Raw genomic sequence first — 19,839 nt, forward strand, 5'->3', positions numbered from 1 at the left:
GGAGACAAATAAATGGGGAAATCAGAAAATATAAGGATATATAGTTGGATTGAGAGATAGTACTCTTATTATGGTTGTCTCCACTTTTAATTTTGTTATCCCAAGGTTTGGTGGAGGATTTTTTTCTCGGTACAAAAGAGATCTAAGATTTTATCGGAAGGAGAGAGTTGGGAACCAAATTTTGATCTCGAGTGTAGGGTATATGATCTCTACTACACCGAAGGTATAAACCCCCTATATAGGTTCGGTGGTACAAAGGAGAAGAGTACTCCCATTCTACATGGGTTGCATACACAATTCTTTGACCTGAAAACGTACATCATTTTGCAGGTTTCAATGTGATAGAGAATATGATAATTTATAGGGGTGAAATACCATAGTTTTCTCACCTAACATTCCTTATCTATTACGAGCAGTGTCAAATTAGGATATGCCATTGTCAATACTGTGGACGCATCTTGAATTTGAAGTAGTAGAAAGATACTTGCCATATTTTGTATATAATTAAGAGTTGTGACACATGTGAATGATATAAATCATCCACAGTCGTGGATGAGTCTCACTTCAGTATACAATAAATTTAGATTACCCACGCAGCAAGTGTGTGACTAGTGGTAACATTATTTTTTTAATAACACCATAAATATAATCCTACCTACCTCCAAGGAGTAAAATTTCGGTTTCGAGGAAATTTTCGAGGAAATTTCGATTTCGACAAAATTAGATAAAAACGACGGAAATTGCTATCAAAACACGGAAATTTTGAATGAAATTTGACCATATGCTTATTTAACATATTATCTACTGTATTGATAAAAAACATTGAAAAAACTAAATTATATAGTAGGTTTTATGTAATATAAGATAAATATAATGCGCGCTGATGGTAAATACTGTTAAAAAAATAGGTCACGAATTAATAATTATATAAATAACACCTCACATTTGCTCAATCTGACCTATGTACCCCATTGTAAACTCTATTATTTTATTAATCTTCATATCCAAATACTAACTTGCTGTGTAGCCTGTGTTATGTCTTTTTTCGTTTTTTTACTAATATACCATATTATGTCTTTTTCATAATTTATGTTTACAATTAAACGAAACACCAAAATGACCAAATCAAACCCCAAATAAAATCTTAAATTTTTTTTTTCTTTCCAATTGTCTAAAGACTCCAAATCTCAATCTACCTTAAAAAAAAAAAAAAAAAAAAATTCTTTCATTTTTTTTTTCTCTTCTTTTTTTTTTTTTCCTTTTTTTTTTTCCTTTTTTTTTCCTTTTTTTTTCCTTTTCCTTTCTTTTTCTCTTCTTTTTTTTCTTTCCCTTTTCTTTTCTTCCCCCGTGATTCACGCCTACCCCCCTACCCCACTCATTCTCTCTCCTCCCTCTCTCTTTCTTTTTCTTTTTCTTCTTTTTTTTCTTCTTTCCTTCTTCTGTTCTTCACTTCTTCCTCCCTGCCCCCGTGATTAACCAGACTCCAGACCTCTTTTTTTTTTTTTTTTTTTCTTTCCTTCTTCAGTTCTCATCTTCTCTTTCTCTTTCCTAGTCCCTCACTCCCTCCTTCTCCATGTTCTCTTCTCTTTGCTCCATCTCCCTCTCCCTTCCCGATCTCCCTCTCTCCCTCCCCGGATCTCTTCTCTCCCTCCTTCGACGGCGCGCGCGGCTCTGTCTCTCCCTCCGGCGATGGTGACGGCGGCGGCTCTGCCTCTTTCCTTCCGATCTCAGCCTCCCCTCTCTCTCCGATCTCTATATCGAAAATTTCGCCGAAATTTCGGCGAAATTTTTCGAAATTTTTCGAAATTAATTTGGTATGGTGTTAAAATTTCCATACCCCTAAAAAACGAAATTTTCGCCGAAAATTTCGAAATTTGACTCCTTGCCTACCTCTTTTGCTCTAAATATGGTAAAATCTTCTATTGCATACATATAACTAGGTGTGCAATATTGGGCAGGTCCGGTTAGTTAGAAAGCCAACCAATGCTCAATCTGCATTTCACAATTCGGGCTCGTGTTCGTGTTCGAGTTTGGGTTTGGCTTGGTGAAGAATTATTGAAATTAACCAACCATAACTCATAAAAAATATTGAGTGGAGCCGAGTTCCCCGAATTGATTAGATTGTCCTCAACCCATAGCTTGCTATTGTTGAAACCAACCATAGAACAATAGCTTGCTATTGCTACTTTCCATTGCCCAAGGTGACTTGCCGTGAGATTCATTCATTATTTGTGGACTTTTGGTGGTCGAAGGCTCAAAATAAGCAGGGTATTCATTGGGCCAAATGAGAAGTTCTTGGTCGTAGTAAGAAAGATGGTGGGTTTGGCTTTCGAGACTTAGAAGCTTTTAATAAAGCACTTGCAAAGTTGGGTTGGCAGTTAGTCACTTTTTTGAAAAGCTTAATGGCTCGGATGCTTCGTGCTAGGTACTTTCCATGTGCAAATTTTTTGGTAGTTAGGGAGCTTTTAAAATTAAGAACAATTTGGAATGAACAAATGTAAAAATAATTGAAATGACTCAAGTTACGAATTAAAATTCTCAATGTACGACTTATGATGTCCTAAAAAACGACTTGAGATGCCCTAAAGTACGGGTTGAGATCCTCTAAAAAAATACTTAGAAAGCGTCAATGCTTGACTTTGGATGTTCCTAGGAACAATTTGGAATGAATAAATGTAAAAATAATTGAAATGACTCAAACTACAAATCAAAATTCTCAATGTAAGACTTGAGATGCCTAGAAAATGCAAACCTGAAATTGGGTCTTTAGTGGCTCATCAACTATCGTTACTTAAACATATTCCTATTGGAGATTATGGAAATAATAAATTCAGTATGAATATGAGGAATAGCAAATAGCAACACAAAATGAATGAGATAGAAAGAGAAGGAGATAACTCCAATTCATTAAATTGGAACTGCAAAAGGCTCACTAACCTTTTAAGATAGGTTATTCCTAGCTAGATTGATCACAAATAAGGAAAATGAAAAAATAACTAAGAACTAAGAACTAAGAAATGCATAAGCTTTTTTATCAAAAAAAAAAAATGTTGTTTATAAAGAAATTCAACATGACACCCACAAAAAATAAAATAAAATAAACTTTTTGAATCAAGTCTATCATGCACACCCAAACTAAAAAGATACACTCATCAATAGAGATAACCTTTTTGGTGGAAACTATACCTCAACTTGGAGTAATAGAATTGAAAAGAAGTTTGGGAGGGAAGAAAACAGAGAATAACTTGAAGCTTGCTTTCAATCTGGGGCTTGATTGATTTTGAAAGTGTGAGCAACTGAATATCAGTTCAAATGTGGGAAATTGGGAATGAAGAAGATAGTGTGGGAAACCTGCATTGGTGTCGCAGCTCCTTCCCAAGTTGCAGTTGATTTCTCCATTGTTCTTATTTTTTTTTTTTGGTAATAATATTGCTATTGTTCTACTGATTAGGAGAGTGGGTTATGATATCCCAAACGTGGGAACTCTTTTTTTTTTTTTTTTTTTTTTTTAAGTATATTACCTTTTTAAGCCTTCAGAAATACATTCTGAGTTTTTTGTAAGTTGTGTTACTTTTAAGATTTCCAAAAATCAAAGTGTTTTTTTTTTTTAAAAAAAATCTGTTAAATACTGTTTTACCAGTATGCCTTGATTATATTAGATTGTTTGTTAATAGCTTTTATTTAAGCGGGGGTATTTTTGGGTATTTTGAAAGTTTAACCTTACTCTATCTTCTCCCTGTACGTATACTAGTCTCATGACACGTCTTTGCACATGTCAATTGACATTTTACTGGTTTTTTTTTTTTGGTATTTTATAATCATTATTTTATAACTTCCCACAACTTTTTTCACATTTTAAAGTGGTGATGTGTGTTTTTTTATTTTTTTTTTAATTTTATTTTAATGATTGTATTTTACAATTATAGTCTCATTTATTAGTTTTTTTTATGTGACTGTTTAGTTCAATAACAGATATTTTAGGTAATCCTATTTTTAGTGAAGTCTATAACACTAAACTATTTTTCTAGCTTTTTTATAATAATAAAGAGGCTTAATTGTAATTATATACTCCAACTGTCCATTTACAACTAGGTATCCCATCTTCAAAAACTGATGCTGAGGTACCCCTCATTCGAATAAGCGGTACTAAAGACCTCTATTAGTTTTTCCGTCAACAACTCCATTAAACTCTTACGTGGCACTGATGTGGTAGGGCATAATAGTAATTTCGACTCTTTTTTTTTTTGACAAAAAAATAATTAAAAGTTTGTATATTTTAAGTTTTTAACAATTTAAATTTAATTAAAAAACAGAAAAATGAAAAAAAAAATAAGGGTTTTTTTTTTTAAAGTCCATTTTTTAAAATTTACTATTCATCCGGTCCAAGCGCTACAGTAAAATACTGTAGCGGCCCACTTTTTAAAAAACCGGTGCTACAGTAACAGCGCTACAGTGTTTTTAAAATGCCATTTTTCCCTTTTTTTTTTTTTTCCATTTCAGTACCAATTGGTACATAAACTACCCAAAAAAAACAAATAATAATTTATGTATTTTCATGTCATAAAACATGTTAAATAATAACCAATATAAAATACAAAAAATCAAGATGAGGCATCCATAATCTTTTACGTTTTAATAGTAAATATAATTGTTACTATCGAATAGTAACAATCATCTATTGCTACTGTCGGGCAGTGGCAATCAATTATTATCATTGTTTGATAATAACAATCACTTATTGCTACTGTCTGGCAGTAACAATCAGAAATTGATACTGTCTTACAGTAACAATCACCTGTTGAAGATAACTAATATATCTTGTTATCGTCATACAATAACAATCACCAAAATTCAAACCATAGAAAATTACAAAATTCAGAGAGTAACAATCACCTGATTGCTACTGTCACACAGTAACAATCACTTGATTGCTACTGTCACACAGTAATCTTTTATGTTTTAATAATAAATATAATTGTTATTATCGAATAGTAACAATCACCTATTGCTACTGTCTGACAGTAATAATCACATATTGCTACTGCCTGACAGTAATAATCACCTACTGCTAATAACAATCACATATTGCTACTGCCCGGCAGTAACAATCACATATTGCTAGCAATCACCTATTGCTACTGTCCGACAGTAGCAATCACCTATTGCTACTGCACAACAGTGGCAATCAAGTATTGTTATTGTTTGATAATAACAATAACAATAAATTAGATAATATAATTTAAACTTAATACAATCACTGTGAAAGCATAAATAACTAAATGAATTATAAACTTATGACACAATTACAACAAACTAAAACAGAATCACAATTCCGTTGAAAAAGAAAAATAACTTGAAACTTCCGGATATCCTTGTTCTTAACATGGCATTTCTGTCGAAAGAAAAATAGAAAGTTAAGTACTCAGCAAGAGCAAGACTGATAAATGCAAGCACATTAAAACAAGTGTGTGTGAATGCGCAAAAAATATGTAGAGAGAGCTACCTGGTTGCTCAAACATGGCTCTTCTTGCTTTTGGTTCAGGCAGAGGCACAATAATCTAATTTTTCATGGTCAATGGATAACTTGATTAAAATAATAACTGGATTCAAAATATGCATGATCATGTGAGAAATTGCCATCATATTGTGATACCTAACTAGAAGATAATGCAAACAAGGGCCAAAGGATGAGATACTGTAATCTACTGGAATTAAACATTTCCATGTTCTATACCATTATCAACTTCAATTAATTACAACTAAACCCAAAATAATTCGACATCTACCATATGGTGGTTTGCAACACAAATCCATTATCACCTAATAATAATTAGCAGCACTCAACAAACTCATGCTCTGATAACGATTGCACAACTATATTTTTATTAGCAACATCTCAGTTTGTCATATCAATCCAACATAACAATCTTAATATATCACCTGGAGGTGTATGCTTGTATCATATTGGCTCTTCAAAGCATACTCATTGTATACACAGGCCTAGTAGGTGTGATGACAGTCACCTCGAAAATGCTTGTGAAAATGTTTCATAGTCAATATTTGTACTATTGGTTTTCTGTGTGTAAAGCTTAAGTGTTTTTGCTGAAATTTGTTTGTAATGGTTGATATTTCCAGAAAAAAAGGATAGTTGTCATGATAGGAATAGGATTTGGAGAATTATTTAAGGTAGCCTAGGGTTTCAAATTAGAAATTTTACAGTTACCAACAATCAAACTCAAATCAATTACACTAACAAGTAGAAGATGTCAAGGGGAGAGAGTACATACCAAAATCGGCCGGAGCCGCCATCGGCCTCGTCGGAAAACAGGGAGAGAAGGCGCTGACTTCCAAGCTTCGATTTGCTGCAACTAGTGGTCGAATGAACGATCTAACCACACCATCAGACTCCTCTCAACGCAAGGAATATTCTGGTGGTCAGCAACAGTCGCACCGTCGTCGGAAAACAAGTTGATGGCGGCAAGCTGTCGATCTTCTTCTTTGAGTCGCCTCCTACAGAGGTCGTGGAGGTGAGAGAATGGCACCATAGAGTTCAGATTGACGAGAGGAATCGACTAGTGGTGGTTCGACACCTTGGTGTCGCCAGAAATTGCAGATCACCGGAGATGACAGTCGGCACTGGTGGTTCTCAAACTGTTCTCACAGTGGCTCATCTTCTCGCAATGGTTCTCAAGCCGTCGATCTTCTTCTTCAAGTCGCCACCTACGGAGGTCCTATACAGAAGAGAGAGATGAGGGTGAGGAGAGATAAATGAGAGAAATGAGAGAAATGAGAAAGGGAGAGGCAGAGAGACGGAGTGACAGACAGAGAATGATGGAGACGGAAGAGAGGACCGGTTTGGTATAAACTGGGTCTTCTTCAAAAACCAAAAAATGGCCTGGGTCTTAAAGGTATTAAGAGCCCAAATTTGGGTTTTATAATCATTAACTTAAAAAATAATAATCAATCACCAGACACTCAGCCCACACTTCCCCACCACCTAGCCCCGTCCACCCCCCTCCCCCGCCACCTAGCCCCCCAACCTAGCCCCACCCCACCCACCCACCCACCCACCTAGCCCCCTCCCCTCCCCCTCCCTCTCCGCCCAGCCCAACCCACCCCTTAACCCACGCCACCTAGCCGAAAAAAATAAAAATAAATAAATAAATAGGGAAAGACAAATGTAAAAGGGGATAATACCTTTGTGGGGTTTTGGCAGCAAACAAGGCTCAAGTATAGGTTGGTGGGAAGAATTAGAGTTGAACATTGAAGAAGAAGGGGAGGGTTGATTTTTTGTTTTTTCATCTTTTCAGTTTATTTTATTTTATTTGTTTTTTAATTAATTTTTTTGTCCAAAAAAAAAAGATGAAATTACTATTATGCCCTGCCACGTCAGCATTTTATTGTTCATGTCAGCGCCACGTAGGCGTTTAACGGAGCTGTTGACGGAAAAACTAACGGAGGTATCTTAGTGCCGCTTATTCATATTAGGGGCACTTTAGCGCCAATTTTTTAAGATGAGGTATATAGTTGTAAATGAACTCAAAGTTGGGGGATATAATTGCAATTAAGCCTAATAAAGATAGATGGAAATGTATATAGATAAAAAAAAAAAAAAAAAAAAAAACGTAATTAATGACTCACGTCACTCACGTGTTACAGGAGCAAAATTATTCAGTAAAATTGATTAAAGTAAATAAACAAATAAACAAATATACTCACCGAAAAAAAAAAAAAAAAAAAAAGTAAATAAACAAATATTCTGAAAGCTACGAGAAGAGGATTCGCATCTAGCGCGAGGAAGACGAAGAAGAGTGACAGTTTGGTTGAAACTTGGAAGCATGGCGATAGACGCCAATGAAGCTCCCTCTCCTCCATGTCCCTCTCCTTCCCATTTCAGGTTTCATTCATTTTCATCTTCGAATTTTTTGTTTTCAATTTTTTAAAATTTTTCAATATTATTCACAAAGAAAGTGTTGTTGGGTTGCAGTCAACAGCGCCACTTCTATCTCGCCGTCGACAGGCTCCAGTTCAAGATGGTCCCTTTCTTCGTTCCCCCTTTATATATTTATTGAAAGCATCGTAATTTTGCTTTTAAAGAAGTGAACTTGTGATTTTGTGAATTGAATCGAGCAGGAGACATTGATGGACCTGTTGGGCGTGGCAGGGAGGCGTCCGTGTCTACCCATGGTGCTCTGTTGCAGCTCACGTGACGAGCTCGACGCCGTCAGCTCCGCCGTCGCAAACGTCCCCTATATCTCTTTAGCTTCTCTGGTAATTTTCTGTTAGAATTATACCCATTATTTTTGATTCATTCTGTTATTACCCGTGTTCTCTAACATTGTTAATGTTTTCGAGTTGTGTTAATGTTTGAATCTTGGAATTTTCGAGTTGTGTTAATGTTTTCTAATATAGCCTGCGTATCATATCTTATATCCCAGTACAGTGACCTTGCTGAAGCAGACCGAACTTCTATATTAGAGCACTTTTGGCAAGCAACAATGAGGTGGAACCCAGAAGTCAGTGCTCAATCAGCAGATGACAGTGAACCTGTGAAAGATGAACAAAAATCTCATATGATTGTTGCAACAGATGCATGCCTTCCACTTCTATCATCTGGAGAGTCACCTATTTCTGCGCACGTCCTTATAAATTATGAATTACCAACAAAGAAGGTGCAGTTCTTATTCTTCCTTTGGGATTTAATATGTGGTGCAAGTGCTTGCATTCTTTTAAATTTGCAATTACTCTTGTGCATTTGACTCCTTTGGTAACTGTTGGGTATTCCAAGTTCAATGTAGATGCCACATTTTGTACTTTTGCAGTTATATTCTAAAATTAATGACTTGCAAAATTCCTGAGGACCTGTGGTCTTGGTTCACTGTTTTAAAGTTGGTTATTCCAAGTTTAGTGCATTGAGAAGGCTCAGACAATAGGCATACTCAAAGAACTGAAAACATTGGCAAGTTTGTCTAATTGTCAGATTGCAAGGGTTGCAATATTTTGCCAGTTCATTGGGTATTCTTGTAAACTTTTCTTCATCAGCTTATATGGGGGCACCATTGAGCATTTTAAGACTGCTGCCTTTATTGAGCCTTCACAATCTACCTTATGTTTCATCATCTGCACCTAGAAGATGCCATTGAAGCTTTCATAAGAAGGGAAGCATGACTGTCATTCTTAAGTTTAATTTCCCTCCAGTAATTGTGTGTACTTACTTTAATTGTCCTTTGTGTACTAGGCCTTGTGGCACTTTTAGAGCTCATAGCTATATGCCATCCTCGAGGTCATTGACAATTGCCAATTCTATTTTCCTAAAATTGTAATCATGTGTCTGCACATGTTTGCCTCTACTATGCATTACTCACTGCTTCCCTTTGATTTTTCTTGTATTTGATTCCTTCTTCGCAATCTTTTTGTGCAGGAAACATATATGAGGCGGATGGCTACATGTTTGGCTGCAGGTTCTTCTACCATGCTTTACTCCTTTGTTAGTTGGTATGGGGTTTGCAATCTTGCAATAACTTCATATAAAATATGTGCAGATGGGATTGTTATCAATATGGTTGTTGGGGGTGAGGTGGTAACTCTCAAGAGTATTGAAGAAAGCAGCAGCCTGGTCATAGCCGAGATGCCCATAAATGTAAGTTCATCCTTTGCTTAATGTTTCCAAAATTCGTTTAGCTGTCCTGTTCTTTTCTATCATCAGGCTATACACTACTCCCTCTCTCTCTCTCTCTCTCTCTCTCACACACACACACACACACACACACACACATGCACTCACACTCTTAGACTCATTTTGATATGATATATGATTTATCGTATTGCAGATTTCTGAGATTTTATAAACACATGATCTGCTGTGCCAGAGGACGAGTTAGAGGACAAGATCCCTTGTACTCTCTCTGGTGGTTGAAGCACTTGAAACGTGATATGGTACTCTTTGAGCAGTTACAATGATACCAAATTTATACTGTCGTGTCATTTTAGACGTGACTTAGTTTTGTATCACTTGCTTCCTACAGTATACGTAATGGGTTATTTAACCTAATAGATGGAATGAAAGACAGTAGTTGGCTAGAAAATCCCCATGATGTTTACATATTGTTGCATTGTATATTGTACACTTTTACTTTTAAGTGCCCGGATGCAATTGATGTCAAGTGGTCAAATGCTCAATATCATTGTTTGTAACACATCTAAACAGAACGAGATTGAAATAAGTTTAAAACGTGAAAATTTTTTTCATTTTTAAGTTTGGAAGGGAGTTTTTAACATTTAAGTATAGTTACAACCCAATTTTTTTTTTTCCAGTGAATACTTGATGGGATCCATGAAGGATCCATCTATATGAAAGACTTTGGGTAAAAAAAAATTGGGCATCTATTACTCTAAAGAGTCTTCCATTATGAAAACAACACGCCTTCTCACATATGATGTTATTTAACCTAAACACGCACACAACTGTTTGGGTGATATTGCGGCGTGTGTGGCCATTTGGCCGTATGCACTCTAAATACCATATAGAAATAGGAGCATCCAACCTATGACGACTAATGAGTGGGGAGGAGGCTGGTGAGCTCTTATACTAATCCTTCATAAGTTTCTTCTTGTTGTTGGTCCTCCATATTAATTAGCACCGGTGAGTTCTCTTGCTCTCTTTGCTTGTACTGTCCAATCTGTTTTTATCAATGCGATAATCATCAGGCCAAACAATACGAATACAAACACGAAATGGAAAAAACCTTTTTAAATGCACTAGCATGAAATGTATACTACTCAAATTTCTACAAAAAACCATTTGTTGGGAAAAACATTACATCTTGTGCTCGTGCTCGCGTCCTTGCATTTAGAAAGGTTTTTCCATTTCGTGTTCGTGCTTATGTTGTTTGTCTTGATGGTGACCTTGCTGATTAGAACAGCTTGGACAATAAAGGCAGAGAGAGCATGAGAGCTCACCGGTGCTAATTAATGGAGGACCAAGCACAAGAAAAATCTACGAAGGATTAGTATCCATTGTGCAAGAAAATTGGGCATCAAGTATAGTCACACACTTTCATCTTTTTTACGGTTGATATTTTTCTTTTATTTTTTTTAAAGGTTTTGTTTGTTAAAATTGTATATTTTAGTCGAGCTAAAAAGCTTTGGACCGCAGAAGTTTAGGGTGATGTTCAAATTCACTAACTATATCGTTGACAAGATCTCTTACCATAAAAGATTTGATTCAATGTTTCATGCCTATTTTGTGCAATCCAAATAAGATTCGTTCATTGTTTTTAGTGTAATTGTGTGTCAGTCAATTCTTGTTTTACAACTTTTTATGAGTTGAAAAATAAATCATGTATCGACGAGATCTTATTATGTTTTATTGAGCTAGAAATACTTGGCCGTGCATTTAAGAAACCATACACAAAACTCTATTTGCATTTAACTTAATTGGTATTGTTCCATCAACTCTCCATGATCTCTCTTTAAGAGAAACCATGCCCCTGCACCGCGTATGTATGTTTCAACACAGGAAGTTTAAAGACATGCAAAAGATATGATATATAGCAATTTGAAATGGTGCCATCTGGCATGTAGTTCACCATATACACACCAGTGAGAGAGAGAGAGAGAGAGAGAGAGAGAGAGAGGGGGTGCATATGTGCCCATCGTAGTCCATATGAAATTGATGGCAAGTTCTAATTATCTTATCTGTATTGGTTTTGGGATGACCTGCATGCAAAGCTATAATTAAGCTTGGCTACAAGGATATATGCATATATGGTTTCTCAAAAAGGACAGAATTCATATATTAAGCTTGGTAAAAGTCTTAAGGTAAGAATACTTGGAAGCAAGGGCGGAGTCATGAATTTTGAAAATGGGGGGCCATGTATAATATTACCTTAAATTCTAATGACTATTAATTTTTTTTTACCTCTAGCCACAATTATATTATAAATTTCCTGAAAAATGAAGATCTAAATAAAATCTTATAAATTGAACCTCATTTTTAACAAACTTTAACATAAATAAATATAAATTAATTAAAAATATACAATAATACAACAAAAAAAGAAACACACCGTACGTGTTGAGTTTGATGCAAACTGTAGAACAAAAGAAAAATAAATTAGGGTCCGAGCAACTCCAATCCTCTCTCAAACATTTCCCTAAATTTATATTTGAGGAAAAATGATTCAAAATTAACTCACCTCCAATCATTTCCAAACTTTCCCTATATTTGAGATTTCCCTAAAACTTTCACCAAATCAAGTTGGATGGACAAATCAAGTTGTTTGAGATTTTTCAAGGAAAACAAATATTGAGGGAAGTAGGTTTTGGAGGGAATAAATACATAAATGATATTTTTAGGATAAGATGATGGACATTTTAAAAAAGATTTTGGAAAAAGTTTAACATTACTATCGGAGTACTCTTCCTTAAATTTAACTTTTTAGTGTTTACTAATCAAATTTATCAACAAATTTGAGGAATATATAGAGGAAAGATTGGAGATGCTCTCATTTCATTTCTTGTAAGAATAAAACTAAAAAAAAAGAATAAAAAAAGAATAAAACTAAAATTGTAGGAAATATATTAATTTAGTGCAATATTAATTTCAAGGAGTTAAGGACTAAAAAATTATTAATAAAAAAGACAAAAAATTGGGCTAACTAGCTCTTGATTGGGTGGGCAATATACATTTACTTTTGGGCTACACCGCTACAACATGCATATAGCGGTGTAGCTCTTGAATGTATGTTGTAGCGGTGTAGCCCAAAAGTGTCATTCCCTGAAAAAAGGTTTTCTTTAGAAACTTGAATAATGCATTTCGTGCTCGTGCATTTAGAAAAGCTTTTTCCACTTTGTGTTTGTGCTCGTGTTATTTAGTCCAATATTGGGTTTTTTTTTCCACAAGAAGAAACCTATGAAGGTTTAATTAGTATCAGTTATGCAAGCACATACTTTAGAATCAATTAAGTAGTCACACACTTTGACCTTAATTTTCTCATAGTCGGTATTATTTCTTTTTATAAATTAAGGTTTTGTTTATTAAAATTGTAAATTTTAGTTGTGCAAAAAGCTTTGGACCGCACCAGGTTAGGGTAATTTTTGCATTTACTAACCATATTATTGACTAGACCTCTTACCATAAGATGAGATTCAATGTTTCATGCCTATTACGTTCGTGCAATCCAAATAAAATTCCCTCACTGCTTTTAGTGTAATTGTGTGTCGGTCGATTGTTGTTCTATAACTTGGTGTGATTCAAAAAGTAAATCATGTATCAACAAGAACTCATCATGATCACTTATATATTACATATGAATTTATGAAAATTCACAACTTATTTAGGGAAATACTTTTCAACTTTAGTGATAAAATTTTATGAGAGGATAATGAAATTATCATTGTATATTGCATTACTTGGGCTTGCATACTTAATTCTGAATTATTAGGTAGCCAAATTATGTTAAACAAGAAAGATTTTTGAAATTTGAAGTTAGGGATCGATTTGGAAACATTCCATTTGTACCATAATTATTTGAATTCTCATCCTGTATATACTATGAATAAAAAAAATATTTCCTATAAATATCAGATCTTTTCATGATTTCTTAATTTGTTTATATATCTTGACCCAATGAGCTAAATCAACTCATAATTATTTTGAGAAAGAGAAAAAAAAAAAATAGAAGGAACAAAAGCGTCAGTCATCATTATCTGTCTCTCCCTCTCTGGTGTTGAGTCGATATATTCACAACTCGGACGAGTTAAGAGTTAACTCGAGCCAGGTTTCACTCCAGCATTTCATGCTTTGGCATTTGGAGGTATTGCCACCAACCCATCAGAGCATGAAGTGTGATCTAGCTAAGCAGGACTGCTAGCTTCCAGTTTTTGAGAAATCCAGACGGACCCTGCTCACAGAAAAAGACGAACCCCCGCATGGCCACCTCTTCCCACTTTTGATCTCTTGCTCATCACACTCGTGTATTCCCCACCACAAAACCCTAACCAACCCCTAGCTACAGACAAAGACAACCGTGTAGAGTTTCTAGATCAGCTGTGGCTAGCAGAATAAGAAATTCAACAGGCTCTTAAAGAGGAGTGAAACACTCGGCTATAAATGTGCCTCTAGTTGCACTAAGATATACACACAGCAGAGAGAGCAAGAGGAAGGAGAAGAGTGTTGTTTCTGTGATCAACCCTTTTTTTGTCTCCTCAATTTGAGTCTCTCACTCACTCACCCATTTCAATTCAATCTGTTCACTCTCATTCCCAAATCTTGAATTGGTTTTTAGATTCAAGAATCAAGATGTATAGCAATGAAGAAGCCACTTCAGCCATCTCTGTGCCTATTTTACAAGACTCATCTTTCAAGGAAGAAGAAGAAGATTCTCAAGACCGCCGACCCACCATTTCAGTGGTCAGTTTCTGTGACGCCAGCCTTTTCTTGTAGTTTTCCTTTCCATACACTGCATGTTCATCGATCTTACTGCTTTCTCTAAATTTCATCGCCATATTTAAATTTCCTTTTATTGAATTATTTAATTTGATCAGGTTGTTGATGAGATCAAGCAACTCTACACCATAGCCCTCCCAATGATCCTGACCGGGCTTCTGGTCTACGCGAAATCCGCCATCTCAATGCTGTTCATGGGCAAACTAGGCAAGGCAGCATTAGCCGGCGGCAGCCTTGCAATCAGCGTGGCCAACATGAGCGGCTACTCAGTGATATCAGGCCTTGCTTCAGGCATGGAAGGCATCTCCTCTCAAGCCTTTGGAGCCCAACAATGGTCACTCATGTTCTACACCCTCCAACGCACCATCATCATCCTCCTCCTCACCTCCATACCCATCTCAATCACATGGTTCAATTTCGAGCCCTTCCTCATCTTCTTCGGCCAAAACCCAACCATCTCCTCCGCCGCCACCACCTACCTCGCATTCTCCTTCCCAGCCCTCTTCTTCCAATCCCTCATCAACCCCATCAAAATCTACCTCCGCACCCAACACATCACCCTCCCTCTCCTCCTCTCCGCCGCTGTGGCCCTCGCCCTCCACGCCCCCATTAACTACTTCCTTGTCTTTCATCTCAAACTCGGCATCCGCGGCATTGCGCTTGCCTCCTCCATCACAGACCTCAACATCCTCTTGACCCTCTTGCTCTACCTCCGCTTCTCAGGCATTTGCACAAGCACCATGTGGCAAGGTTGGTCGCTCCTCCATTGCTTCCAAGATTGGAAACCCATTATCTCCCAAGCCGGCTCCAGCTGTCTCTCTATGTGCTTGGAGTGGTGGTGGTACGAGATCATGATCATCCTCTCCGGCCTCCTCATCAATGCCGCCGAGGCCGTGTCCACCATGGGAATTCTCATACAGGCAACCTCGCTTGTTTACCAATTCCCTTATGCTTTGGGCCAAGCTGTTTCGACCCGGGTCGGAAACGAACTCGGGGCGAACCACCCCAAACATGCCAAACACTCGTCACTCATTGCATTGGTGTGTGCCGTTGTCAATGGACTCTTGGCCATGACGTTCATGGTGACAATGCGAAACATCTGGGGAGAGATCTTCACCGCCGACAAAGCGATTGTGTCGTTGACAGCAGCGGCGCTGCCGGTGGTGGGATTGTGTGAGCTCGGGAACTGCCCGCAGACCACCGTTTGTGGAGTGCTGAGAGGGAGTGCGAGGGCCGGTTTGGGTGCGCGGATCAACCTCGGTTCCTTCTATGTTGTTGGGTTGCCCGTCGCCCTTTTCATGGGCTTCGTAATGAAGATGGGCCTGTTGGGCCTGTGGTTGGGCTTACTAGCGGCCCAAATAGTTTGCTTTGGTTGGATGGTGATCATGTTGAGCGTGACGGACTGGATGGCACAGGCAGAGAAAGCAAGAGAACTCACCGGTGGTAATGTGGAGGACGGGGCACAAGATGAAGGATAAATTAATATATATTATTCAAATAAAATCGACGTCAAAAAGCCATATTTCGATCTTTTCTCATCGTTGTGTTTCATTTTATAAAAGTTTTGTTTGTTAAATTTGTATATTTTAATTGTGAAAAAGCTTTGGACTGCATTAGCTCTTAGGTTGTAGTTCGTTGACTTTTAATATGAGTTACCTTCAAAACTTAAATAAATCAAGATGATATTATGTGTAGGACTGGAAATGGGTCGAGTTAGGCCTATATTGGCCAAATAACCGACCCACCTGACAAACTGACTTCGGTTACTTCTATGTTGTTGGGTTGCCCGTCGCCCTTTTCATGGGCTTTGTAATGAAGATGGGCCTGTTGGGCCTGTGGTTGGGCTTACTAGCGGCCCAAATAGTTTGCTTTGGTTGGATGGTGATCATGTTGAGCGTGACAGACTGGATGGCACAGGCAGAGAAAGCAAGAGAACTCACCGGTGGTAATGTGGAGGACGGGGCACAAGATGAAGGATAAATTAATATATATTATTCAAATAAAATTGACGTCAAAAAGCCATACTTCGATCTTTTCTCATCATTGTGTTTCATTTTATAAAAGTTTTGTTGTTAAATTTGTATATTTTAATTGTGAAAAGGCTTTGGACCGCATTAGATCTTAGGTTGTAGTTCGTTGAGTTTTAATATGAGTTACCTTCAAAACTTAAATAAATCAAGATGATATTATGTGTAGGCCTAGAAATGGGTTGAGTCAGGCCTATATTGGCCAAATAACCGACCCACCTGACAAACTGACTTTGGTGATTTTCCAAAACTGACAACCCAGCTACCTAATATTGTGGGTCGGTTGGTAGTTGGGGCATCTGACTTTGTTGGTTGAGGTCGGGTTGGTTATGGTTACAATTTGTAAGCTACCCACATTTGACCAAAAATAAGGAACAATAAAATAATAGATTAACAAGCACAAAAACTGGAACCTTTTTTCGAATGAGGACTAGAGAGAACCCACCAGACCTAACACATAGCAATCATACCTAGAAGCTGAAAAGAAAGACAACGAGCATGATACGCCCTTATATATGCACAATTACCTCTAGGTTTAGGCCAAAGGGGAGCTCATGGAAAAGACGGGATTGTTCTTGCTTATAGTTGAATCAAACACCTACGTACCAATGAATTATGAATATAAGAGACATAGAGACTAAGGAGATAGATTAGAGATTGGACTTACATGATTAGCAAATTAGGGATTTAGGGAAAATGAGAAAGAAGATGATGCAATCTTGGTCGCTGGTGAGAGAGAAGATAAGTGATGAATGATGACATCATAACTCATGATGACCAATGAAATATGACTATTCAAATATTCACAACTGATTTGAAAAACGTTTTTCAATTGTCAATAATAAAAGTGTGCATATAAAATTTGGAATCTCATATCCATTCTAATTAAAGCTCCAATCTGAAAAATTAAATAAGATCTAAAGTCATAGAAGTGAATTCATAATCCATTTACATAATCTTTTTAATTATAAAATATTTTCCCTAAAAAGGTGCATGCTCTTTAGAAAATTGAATAATGAATTTCGTGCTCATGTGTTCGTGCTTTTATAAAAAAATTTTGTTTTCCATTTCTTATTTGTGCTCGTATTGTATTTGGCATGATGGTGATTGTGTTGACCATGATAACTGGACAGTACATGCAGAGAAAACAAGAGAGCTCACATGTTCTAATATGGAGGACGAAGAACAGGATGGAACCCATTAAGGATTAGTATTTGTTACTCAAGCAAATTCCTAAGGACCTATGGTCTTGATTCACTGTTTTAAAGTTGGTTTTTCCAAGTTTAGTGCATTGAAAAGGCTCAGACAATAGGCAAAACAACTGAAAACTTTGGCAAGTTTGTCTACTTGTCAGATTGCAAGGGTTGCACTCTTTTGCCAGTTCATTGAGTATTCTTGTAAACTTTTCTTCATTAGCTTATATGGGGGCACCATTGAGCATTTTAAGACTGCTGCCTTTGTCGAGCCTTCACAATCTACCTTATGTTTCATCATCTGCACCTAGAAGATGCCATTGAAGCTTTCATAAGAAGGGAAGCATATATGACTCTTGTTCTTAAGTTTAACTTCCCTCCAGTAATTGTGTGTACTTACTTTAATTGTCCTTTGTGTACTAGGCCTTGTGGCACTTTTAGAGCTCATAGCTATATGCCATCCTCGAGGTCATTGACAATTGCCAATTCCATTTTCCTAAAATTGTAATCATGGGTCTACACATGTTTGCCTTTACTATGGATTACTCACTGCTTCCCTTGTAGTTTTGTTTGTTAAATTTGTATATTTTAATTGTGAAAAAGCTTTGGACCGCATTAGCTCTTAAGTTGTAGTTTGTTGAGTTTTAATATGAGTCTCCTTCAAAACTTAAATAAATCAAGATGATATTATGTGTAAGGCTGAGAATGGGTCGGGTCGGGCCTATATCGGCCAAACAACTAACCCACCTAGCAAACCGACAACCTACCCAATATTGTGGGCGATTGATAGTTGGAGCATTTGACTTTGTCGGTTGAGGTCGGGTCAGTTATGGTGGAGTATATTTCACAGTTTCAGCGAATAAACCAGAATATCAAATTCTATCACTATTCTTATCAAAAAAAGCTTTAAGAAGATGTGGAGTTGACAAGAAGGTGAAAGATATATGATATTACCACAATTTTTAAGCTACCCACATTGGACCAAAAATAAGGAACAATAAAACAACAGAGCAAGCACAAAATGTGGAACCTTTTTTCCGAATAAGCTAGAGAACCCATATAACCCAACAAGCTAATCGCATAGCAATTATACCCAAAAGCTGAAAAGAAAGACAATCAGTGCTCAGCCCAGCACCAAGCAGCATGGTACGTAGCTTCTGTGAACAAAAACAAGAGGTGGGTTTTCACTTGTTTGATCCCTCTTTTTCTCATCTGATTCTTTTTTTTTTTTTTTGCAACGCCTTTAAGCACAATTACCGCCAGGTTCAGGCTAGAGGGGAGCCCATGGAAAAGACGGGATTATTCCTGCTTATATTTGAATCAAACAACTACCAATGAATTATGAATATGAGAGTCTAAGAGATTAAGAAGATAGATCAGAGATGGACTTACATGATTAGCAAATTAGGGATTTAGGGCAAATGAGAGAGAAGATGGTGCAATCTTGGTCGCCGGTGATGAAATCTTATTTGTGCTTCGTTCTCATATCCATTCTAAAGCTCCATTCTCAAAAATTAAATAAGACCTAAAGTCATAGAAGTGAATTCGATCATAATCCATTTACATAAAGTTTTTTAATAATAAATCACATTTAAAAGATATTTGCCCTAAATAGGTGCACGCTCTTTAGAAAAATTTAATAATGAATTTCATGCTCGTGTGCTCGTGCATTTATAAAAGTCTTTTTGTTTTCCATTTCTTATTTGTGGTCGTGTTGTATTTGGCTTGATGGTGATCGATTGTGTTGACCAGGATAACTGGACAGTATAGGCAGAGAAAGCAAGAGAGCTCACTTGTTCTAATATGGAAGACGAAGAACAGGATGGAACCATTAACAATTAGAATTTGTTAGGCAAGCAAATTAAGAAACTAGTAGTCACATACTTTGGCCTTTCCTCGTCATTAGTGTTTATTTTTATAAAGGTTTTCTTCATTATATTTGTATATTTTATTTGTTCGGAGATCAACCTGTATTCACTCTATGTTGATGGCGTTGCAGGTGGCGCTTTTCATGGGGTTTGCAATAGAGTTAAGCTTGATGAGGTATAATAGTGGCCCAAATAGTTTGCTTTGCTTAGATGGTGATCATGTTGATCTTGATGGATTGGACGGCACAGGCGGAGAGAGAGAAAACTCACCAATAGTAATGTGGAGGACAAAGCACATGATG

General features: G+C 36.8%; 1 protein-coding gene and 1 pseudogene across 2 annotated transcripts; both read left to right on the top strand.

Annotated features, from left to right (window-relative positions):
* The first annotated feature begins 7,762 nt into the window (after positions 1 to 7,762).
* LOC147284453 (initiation factor 4A-like protein) lies at positions 7,763 to 10,207 on the top strand. 2 transcript variants are annotated; one of them, XM_086244795.1, is made up of 7 exons: positions 7,763 to 7,897; positions 7,988 to 8,036; positions 8,134 to 8,271; positions 8,439 to 8,672; positions 9,422 to 9,461; positions 9,543 to 9,640; positions 9,831 to 10,207. In XM_086244795.1, exons 1-7 carry the CDS (start codon positions 7,839 to 7,841, stop codon positions 9,846 to 9,848), a joined length of 636 nt encoding a protein of 211 aa, XP_086100921.1. In that variant the 5' UTR covers positions 7,763 to 7,838; the 3' UTR covers positions 9,849 to 10,207. The 2 variants fall into 2 exon arrangements, with proteins under 2 accessions (XP_086100921.1, XP_086100920.1); XM_086244794.1 differs by having other exon boundaries at positions 9,422 to 9,640.
* A 4,095-nt stretch (positions 10,208 to 14,302) lies between these two features.
* Positions 14,303 to 15,927, top strand: LOC147284454 (protein DETOXIFICATION 48 pseudogene; annotated as a pseudogene).
* The last annotated feature ends 3,912 nt before the right edge of the window (positions 15,928 to 19,839 follow it).

The sequence above is a fragment of the Dryas octopetala genome, chromosome 5 (genome assembly GCF_963921425.1).
Source record: "Dryas octopetala chromosome 5, drDryOcto1.1, whole genome shotgun sequence".
NCBI classification, from domain to species: domain Eukaryota; kingdom Viridiplantae; phylum Streptophyta; class Magnoliopsida; order Rosales; family Rosaceae; genus Dryas; species Dryas octopetala.

Excerpts from the sequence above, each read along its gene's own strand:
- LOC147284453 (XM_086244794.1), top strand. The coding sequence starts at position 7,839 with ATGGCGATAGACGCCAATGAAGCTCCCTCTCCTCCATGTCCCTCTCCT. Across the intron at positions 7,898-7,987 it reads CCCTCTCCTTCCCATTTCAG|TCAACAGCGCCACTTCTATC; the intron begins GTTTCATTCATT and ends GTTGGGTTGCAG. Across the intron at positions 8,272-8,438 it reads ATATCTCTTTAGCTTCTCTG|TACAGTGACCTTGCTGAAGC; the intron begins GTAATTTTCTGT and ends CTTATATCCCAG.